Consider the following 9,299-nt stretch of genomic DNA (forward strand, 5'->3'; position numbering starts at 1 on the left):
CTCCCTGACCTGCTCCTGTTCTCGGCATTAATGATTAACACAAGACGGAGCAAGGAGCACGGAGAGCGTTTGACGTGGTCTGTCTGGGTTTGTACAAGAGCATCAAGAGTCCGGGGAGGAACTTGAAAAGCGCAAATATTTGTGCGGGGATAAAAACTCCAGGGAAGGAGGCTGAGGGGGATGAAGTTGCGAGAGGGGAGCTGTGGGGTGGGGAAGGGAGACCACAGAGGAAGAGGAACCTCACCTGCGGCCTCTGCCTGCTCCTCCCTGGCCCAGCTCACACAGGCCAGGCAAGCAAGTCTCTTGTGGGGCTCAGTTCCAGCCCCCGGGGGGGAGAGAATTGGGACAAACGTCTCCCCAGCCTTGGGGCTTTCTCAACTCCTCATGCAGCACAAGGTTAAGCATCTTTGCTTGTGAGCACCGGGCCTTGCCAATTAAATGTTCTGATGTATTAAGAGTGCCTACCCAAAGCACAATCCTTTGATTTCGATTTTTTTAAGAGAAAGGCAGGTGTGGCTTTGGTTAATCGTACGGCTATAGTTACTAGGCAATCTCAAAAGGCCACTCTTAAAATCACAGAATCAAATAATTATAGAGTTGGAAGGGACCCCGCAAGGTCCTCCAGACAACCCCTCCCCTGCAGTGCAAAGTATCCCTGACAGACAGCCATCTGAGCTCTTTAAAAACCACCAAGGAAGGGGAGCCAGGCACCGCCAGCTGTGTTTAACTTTGAGTGCATATAAGGGAGGGGCTTTTGACCAGTCTTCCCCAACCTTGTGCCCTCCAGCTGTTTAGGATGTCCTTCTTCTTCTTTGGAAATCCCTTGTAGCCGAGTAAGAGTGTCTTCCATGAACACAGTTTTAACAGTGAGTCCGTAAGTGACTGTGGAGGCCAATTCTGGATCCACACGTCCTTCCCAAGTGGGGACATTGGTCTCCGGGCAGGAGTTGATCACAGTGTGGATTTGCCAAGTGTGCCTTCCACTTAGCACATTTCTCCCTTGCATCCTGAGTTCGAGGGTCTTCAAAACCCAAGACACCTTTGGTCAAGGCTGTTCTCCAACTGGAGCGCTTGCAGGCCAGTGTTTCCCAGTTGTCAGTGTTTATACTACATTTTTAAAGATTTGCCTTGAGAGAGTCTTTAAACCTCTTTTGTTGACCACCAGCATTACGCTTTCCATTTTTAAGTTCGGAATAGAGTAGTTGCTTTGGAAGACGATCATCAGGCATCCACACAACATGACCAGTCCAACGAAGTTGATGTTGAAGAATCATTGCTTCAACGCTGGGGATCTTTGCTTCTTCCACTGCACTGGTATTAGTTTGCCTGTCTTCAGGGAAACTTCTTCAGGGAAGTTTTTAACATGTGATATTTTACTGTATTTTTGGTTTTTATGGAAGCCGCCCAGAGTGGCTGGGGAGGCCCAGCCAGATGGGTGGGGTATAAATAATAAATTATTATTATAATTATAATTATTATCTTCCCAAGTGAAGTGTAAATTTTTTTGGAGACACCATTGATGGAATCTTTCGAGGATTTGGAGATGGCGTTTAGAAGTGGTCCAAGTTTCACAAGCATATAGTAAGGTTGGTAGTACAATAGCTTTGTCAACGAATGTCCCTCAAACACTCTCCACTTCCATCAGGAGAAAACTGCACTCACAGAGCTCAGGCGATGCTGGATTTTGGCATCAGTGTTGGCCCTTGTGTGGAAAGATAACTGCCCAGGTAGGAGAAGTGATTGACATTTTCTGATGTTACACCGTTGAGTTGGATTTGTGGCGCTGCAGATGTCCAAGCACCTGGAGGGAATCAGTTCTGGGGAGGCCTCCTGCCTTAGGCCAGGAGGAGTTGAGAACCTCAGGCGCAGGAGCCGAATGCGGCCCTCCATGCCTCTCTGCCTGGCCCTTGGAAGCCTCTGCAGCTACACCTGCTCTTGCCACCCAGCACCACCCCCTACTAGCCCTGACCCACACCCTCCTTGTGTGTGAGGCTGCCTGGCTGGGAGGCGCCCTTGAACCCCCAAGAGCCTCAGGAGGAGAGGGAAGGAGTTTTGCGTAAAAGGGGGAGGCTGCTCATCGGAAGGTCAGCTCTGTTCCCGTTCCTCCACTCAGTTCTGCCTCTGGCTCTACCCACCACTGGCACAGGACCTCAAAAAGGTCACCCAGAAGAGAATGTGGCCCCCACACTGTAAACGCCCTCCCCACACACTTCAGAAATCTCTCTGGGAACTTCCCCTCCCCAGTCCATCACAGACACAGCCCTGGGTGGAGTGAAGCATCCTGCCTGGTGCACGGGGTCCCAGGATGGGGAGGGTGGGCTTCAGGCAGAGACTGCTTTATGGGCTGCCAGTGTGCGAGGGATGCTTTAGCCAAGATTCCTGCACTGCAGGGGGTTGGACTGGATGACCCCCGGGGTCCCTCCCAAGCACACCGCTGCTTCTTTTAATGCAGGGAGGGAAGGGGAGAGAAGGAGCTTCTTCCCTTGCAGGCGTCTCTCTCTCCTCCTCCTTCTCCCTCCTCCATCACCATCCATGTTTCCCAGGAGACTTAAGAAGGGGCGTCTGGGGCTCAGCCAGGAGGGCAGCACTTAGCCTCCTGACAGACATGGTGGCCTCTGAGCCAAACAGGATTAGCCCTTCCTTCCTGGAGGAAAAACCGATTCCCAGGGTCATTTTCTCTCTCTCCCCCTCCCCTCCAGCAGCGCCAGCCTCCTTTCTGCCGGAATCGCATTCCTGGCCACGTGTGTGTGTGTGTGTGTGTGTGTGTGTGTTTTGTGATGGGGCCACTTCCGTTTTCAGTCCTCTCGAGTCCCCCTGGGAGCTCCCAAGTGTTGCATGGACAAAGCTGGGGGATCTTCTGGACTCCCCCCCCCCTTTGCATTGAGCGCAAGCACCCAAAGGTGGGCTGCAGGATCAGGCCCAAGGCCCACTTGGTTTAGCATCCTCCCCCTTCATGGAGGAGGGGGCTTCCCAGGGCTCTGCCTCCATGGTCAGAATCCTAGAACTGCAGAGGTGGCAGGGGCCCTGAGGGTCATCCAGTCTGACCCCCTGCAATGCAGGAATATGCAGCAGCTGTCCCCTACAGGGACCGAACCTGCAACCTGGGGGATATCAGCACCACGCTCTCACCAGCTGAGCAGTGCTGCAGAATAATATCCGTTGCTGGAAACTGCAGGAGGGGAGAGTGCTGTTTCTGTGCTTGAATCCTGCCTGCGGGTTTCGCAGAGTGGCCCCAGCTGCGTGGCCCCAGTGAGAACAGGGAGCCGGGCCCCTTGGGCCTCATCCAGGGGCTCCTCTTAGTGGAGTTGAGAGAGAACGGCTTTCCCCTGCTCTGGAGGTTTACATGGCTTCATCCAGGAGAGGAAAGTCCCTTTCCTGGGGCCAAGGCGGCTGCGTCTTGCTGCAGGCACCGCTCCCAACGGCCCCCCCCGCTTGCCGTTGGGGGAGCCCCGTCTCCTCTGACCAAGTCCTGGCTCTCAAAGTGCCAAGTGTGAAGGATGAAAGGAGGCCCAAGGAGGCGTCTCCCCCCCCTCGCCGCCCCCTTACCTGGTGCTGCCGAGAATGACCTCAGGCCTGGAGCTGTTCTCAGGGTGTCGGTTTGCAAGGCCTGTCAGCGCGTCTTTTCATCTCGACCTTCCCTGAACCACATGGGCTCATTATTGTGTTCCAGTTTCTGACACTCCGGAACGGGGCCAGTCTGGCAGGCTCTGCTGTGCCAGGCATTTGAAGAGGGTGCCCTGCTCCACGCCCCCCCCCCCGGCTGAGCTGCCAGGCACTCCAGGAGGGTGCAAGTCTCCAAAATGATGGCAGGATGGATTAAATGGCAATAATAATAAAAATAATTGGTGCTCTCTGGCTGACCTGGTTTGTCAGTGACGTAAGGCAGCACTGTTAACCCGTGGAACTCATGGCTGCAGGATGCAGTGAAGCCCACGGACTTGGAGAGCCTCAAAATCAGAGAAACCACAAAGGATGGCTACTAGGCATAACGGCTGTGCCCACCTCTGAATACCAAATGCTGGGAACCACAAGGGGGAAGAGCGGCGGGGGCTGCTGTGCTCATGATTTACTGCTTGGGGGCTTCCCAAGAGAGACTTCTGTTTGGCCACTGTGAGAATAATTCATAAAATTGTGCCTGGCGTGAAGAAGTGGATTGAAAAAGTTTTTCTCCCTCTTTCACAACGCACCAACTTTTGTCCCCCTCTTTCCAGGCAGAGGCCCACTCTTAACGCTTCATGGCGTTCTGCGTGTGTTTTTTGCTCCCCAGGAAAACCTGCTCTCTGCAGCTGAATCAGAGCAAACGTCCATTTGTGCTTTCTGCAGATGGACGTTTGCTCCAAATGAGCTTAAAAGAGCAGGTTTCGGCGGAGCAGCTCTGGAAAGGTAAGTGTGGTTAAACCCCAAATGAAGTTTTTAATGTCTGATGCTGTACTGTTTTTAATATTCAGTTGGAAGGCGCCCAGAGTGGCTGGGGAAACCCAGCCAGATGGGCGGGGTAGAAATAATAAATTATTATTATTATTATTATTATTATTATTATTATTATTATTAGCCAGTCAGAGAGCAGGAAGGGGCACCTCGGAATTAGGGGTCCTTGGAGCAGGTCCTGCCTTGGGGGGGGGCAAATGGGAGGTGGTGGACTCCCCTTCCTTGGAGGTTCTTAAGCAGAGGTTGGGTGGCCATGTGCCAGGGACTTTTTAGCTGTGATTCCTGCGCTGTCGGGGGCTTGGACTAGATGACTCTGGGGGTCCCTGCCAACTCTACAGTTCTGTGAATTGTTTCCCCCCGGGGCTTTCCCAGGGCCGGTGAAGGTGGGGGGTCCCTCCCTGCTCCCCAGAGCCAAGACTGAGCCTGGGGGATGCACTCCCCCCCCCATGTGGGGCTGGAGCCTCTTTCATGGAGTTATGCCAAGAATGTTTTCCGGGGAAGCGGAGGAGGCAGTCGAGGGGGGAACTTAATCCTCTCCAAGGGCTGCGGAAAACAGACATGCAAATGGGGGCTTGCCAGCTCTTCAAGCGCCGCCGGCTTTCTTCGGGAATGACCGCCCGCCGAGCCCGGTAACGCTGACAGGCCGAGCCGCGGGGCTTGGCAGCGCAGCCGGCAGAGTGTGGGAAAGGGCGGCCGCCACGCGCCGGGCAAGGCGAGACTCGACGGGGAGGACACTGGCAGCAGCGCCCCCCCCCGAAACCCGCTCTGGGCAGGACACACAGAAGGAAGCCTTAAAGGGCTTCAGCCTCCCAGAGTAGTGGCGGGGAATAATAATAATAATAATAAAAATTGACAGGTGGTGTTTCTCTAGGTGAGGGGGTGGGGACTGTAATAACAAAAAAATCAGCTGTATATCAACCGCAAATAAGGAAGATCAAAGGAGAATGTTTTTTTGGGGGGGGACTCTCTTCCTCTTCCTCCTCCTCCTCTCGTTCTTGCTCCTCTTCCTGGCAAATGGGCTGCTGAGACCCCCTCTCTCTTGGGTGCCGGTGGGTGCTGTGACGTTGACGCTGCTGTGGCAAGTGCCTTTACGTAGCAGAGTGCTTTCCCCTTTACACAGGAGGGGACACCAGGGGCCATCAAGTCCAACCCCTGCAAAGGATATAGGATATAGGAGCAATGTTGCAGGCGCAGTAGCAGGTGGTTCGGCCAGATGACCCCGAGGTCCCTGCAGTTCAAGAATTATCTAAGCCAGTGGTTTTCGACCAGGGTGCTGTGGCCCCCTGGGGTGCCTTGAATGATGCTCAGGGGTGCCGTGGGCAACACTGGCCTCTGCCCCTCTTTCCTTCTCTCCTTCCTCTGATGCCCTCTGGGTTCGAATTCCCACTCACTGGGAATGCCTTTGGATTCAGCCTCATCTACCCGGCAAGGTCTTTGTGAGGAGGAAATGGGGAGGAGGAAAACCATGCAAGCCACCTTGAGGCCATGGGAAGATCAAGGTGGTATATCGATATAAGGTAAGGTAACATGGGTGGCACTGTGGTCTAAACCACTTAGCCTCCTGGGCTTGCCGCTCAGAAGGTCGGCAGTTCAAATCCCCACAACGAGGTGAGCTCCCCTTGCTCTGTCCCAGCTCCTGCCCACCTAGAAGTTCAAAAGCACGCCAGTGCAAGTAGATAAATAGGTACTGCTCCGGCAGGAAGGTAAACGGTGTTTCTGTGAGCTCTGGCTTCCATCACAGTGTTCCGTTGTGCCAGAAGCGGTTTAGTCCTGCTGGCCACATGACCCAGAAAGCTGTTTGTGGACAAACGCCAGCTCCCTAGGCCTGAAAGCGAGATGAGCGCTGCAACCCCATAGTTGCCTTTGACTGGATTTAACCACCCAGGGGTTCTTTACTTTTTACCTTTATCTTTGTTATAAGAAAAAAAAACTGCTCCTTTTCCCTTATGGGGTATCCAAGAGCCCATATAGAGTCCTTAAGTGGGTTCCCTATTGGTAGGAGAAAATAACAGAGGCCAAGCAGAGAATATTGAGAAGCAAAGCGGCTAGTAAGCCTGATCTTTATTGAACTGTTGCAAACAGTTTCCCCACTCACCACACGCAGGAGGGAGGAGGAACCCTGAACAATGGTGCGCAGGCCCTTATGTAGACTTTTCAAATTGCCCACCCTGTGGCCCAAGACCACCCCCAAAAACATCGTCACAGAAGGTGGTCAGTCTCCAGCAGAAATCCTGCCTGCCAGAATACCTGATAATGGTCACTGGTTGCATTACCTGGGCAGCCTGGCCATTCTTTTGTGATGGTCAGTACTTTAGTTCCTGGATGCAGGTGACAGGTTCACCCTATTCATACACAAATACACCCTTCAGACAGGATCTGTAAGCACAAAGACAATGGGAGGCTGCCATTTGCCTCCCTTACTGCAGAGGAATATTTGAGGTCACTGGGAGAACCAGAATGGCTTCAGGATTGTTCTCCTGTGCTATTTCAGACACGTGGTTTATATGTACTCATGTATGTTTTTGCCTTGTACATTTATGACCGTATATTTTATAGATTTGAGACCTTAGAATTCTTATAGCACCTTTTATATAAATATACTAAATTAAAAACCAAACTGAATGGAGATCTTCCATATTCGGGGGGGGGGGGGTTGTACCTCTGAATACCTGGGGGTGGGGAGGGGACAACAGGAGAGGGGCTGCAGCCTGAATGGTCAGCTGAGGCTTGTGCAGGAACCCAAAAGAAGGTGCCGCTGCCTTCAGATGCTCCAATGGCCCCCTTTGAAATCTGTAGGGTCCCCTGCAGTCGACACCACAGAATGGGGGGCAGCTAGTCAAAAGAGCCAGATGGCTGGATCCGACCCAAGGTCCATCTGGGCCAGCGCCTGGAAACCCCCCCTCCCCCAGCGGCCAACCCGTTTTGTTGGAGTCCGATGGAGGAAGCAGGGGGCTGGGCTGGGGGGGGGCAGTTGTCAGTGGGAGGGGCACCTTCCCTGGGGAGCCACATTCTGGGGGAAGGAGGCCGGGATTGGCCCCTCAAGGCCTGGGGTGTCCCACCCATCTAGTAGGACTTGGAATCCAGGAGAAAAAACTCTTGGAATAGCCTTGCCAGGGGCTCAGGGACGAACTCCCCTCTTCCCGTGTCCTTCTCTTTGCAGTTCTGCTGCGGTTCCACATCCCAGCCCCAGGGGTGAGTATTGGAGAAAACAAGAGCAGGGACTGGACCCTTCAGACCTGCCCCCCGCTGCCCGGGATCCTTGTGCCCCACTCTGCCCTCTCGGATGCAGAGAAGCCCTCTCCTCAGGAGGAACTGACAGCCTGACTTTTGCATTTCAGCTGCTGGAGGATGAACAGCGCTACCTCCTGGGGGTCAGCCCTTTCAACTACCTGATATCAGGGGGCTCTGAACTCGGAAGTACTCCAAGCAGTATATGGCCCAAGCCATTCTGGTGAGTGATGGGTGGTGTGAGGGACCCCCATGGGGAGGGAGGGGCTTTGGGGAAGGGGTTGTGCATCTCCTGGAGAGGAGGACTCTGCCGGCTTACGGCATGGGGCTGCCATTCCCCAGGAAAGCCAAGCCTGGTCTTGGGGGTCAGAGCCATCCTCTGGAGGCCCCCGGAAAGACCTGACTTTCCTCCTCTGTTCTCTTCCAGGACATCTTGGGGCCCTTGGAGCACTGGGGGATTCCCACTTGACCCTTGACCTGGACTTGGAGGTCCTCCTCCAGATGAGGTGAGTGGGGTCCTTGGGGTGGGTGGGGTTGTGGGGGTGGGTGGGGGGCAAAACTCCAGGGGGGGGCTCCAGGTGGGGAAGAGCAGGCAGGAGGGAGAAGGGGCAAGGGAGACGGGGAGGGGGCAGCGTCTAACCCTCTCCCCTTCATCTCTGCAGCATCATGAGGCCAAAGTATGACTGTGAGATGCTCAGCGCCATCCTTCACGGGACCCTGGAGGCTGTTCTTGGGGGCCCCCAAAAGGAGGAGGACAGAGAGGTATGTCCTTCGTCTGGACTTCCCTTCTTCGTCTTCTTCACACACATGCAGAATCTAACCCAGCACTCAACTTCTTCTCTCTCTTTTCCCGCAGGAACTGAAGAGGCGCTTCCGGCTCCTGCTGGGGAGTCTCCTGATGGAAGCCCCCAATCCTGGCACCCTCCTCCAGCTGCTCAGTGTAAATGTCCCGATGGCTCTTGTGTGCTCCCCCCAACTTGCTCGGGGCTTGGGCCCTTGAGCCTGCCCTGCTGCCTTGGTCCCAACTGGCCCCAACTGAGACACTCTTTCCTCCCGCAGGACCTCCTCTGCTTCTGGCCGTGGCGCGGAGATTCCCCCAACTCAGAGTAAGTCCCTCACCTTCTTCTCTTCATTTCTCTGGTTGCTTCCATCCCCGCAGGAGCACATCCCCCAGTGACCTTTATCGCAGGTGATGCGCTGTGTGTCCCTGGGGGCCAGGATAAGGCCAGAGGCTTTTCCTGCCCCCTTTCCTGCTGCTGCTGCCCTTCCTGCTGCTGCTGCCCTACCCGATTTTTCTTTGCAGATGACAGTAATTCAGCCAGACCTGGCCTGCTTTGGGAGGAGACCCAAAGAAGGTGAGCCCCACACCTTGGAGACAGCGAACTCCCTTGTCCCTTGTTTGCTTGAAGGTCCCTGCCTCCCAGGTTTTCTTGCTGGGAGTCCTGCAGGACCTGCTCCCTGCCTGGAAGGCTTTCCCTACCTGGCCTGGGAGAACAGCGCCTGGACTGACTCTCATTTTCATTCTCTTCCATCCAGATGACATCATCTTCGAAGACATGTATTCAGTGCAGACCTCGGGCTCCGCTGGACACCAGAGAGAGGCCACTGGGTAAGGAGGAAGGTGGTTTTTCTCCGTTTGGTCT

General features: G+C 54.5%; 1 protein-coding gene across 1 annotated transcript; it reads left to right on the plus strand.

Moving 5' to 3' along the window:
• Positions 1 to 7,339: 7,339 nt before the first annotated feature.
• LOC309533281 (uncharacterized protein) lies at positions 7,340 to 8,922 on the plus strand. The gene is made up of 3 exons (XM_082224659.1): positions 7,340 to 8,162; positions 8,319 to 8,418; positions 8,513 to 8,922. Exons 1-3 carry the CDS (start codon positions 7,909 to 7,911, stop codon positions 8,654 to 8,656), a joined length of 498 nt encoding a protein of 165 aa, XP_082080785.1. The 5' UTR covers positions 7,340 to 7,908; the 3' UTR covers positions 8,657 to 8,922.
• The last annotated feature ends 377 nt before the right edge of the window (positions 8,923 to 9,299 follow it).

This window comes from Podarcis vaucheri, assembly GCF_965113315.1.
Source record: "Podarcis vaucheri genome assembly, chromosome: 5".
NCBI classification, from domain to species: domain Eukaryota; kingdom Metazoa; phylum Chordata; class Lepidosauria; order Squamata; family Lacertidae; genus Podarcis; species Podarcis vaucheri.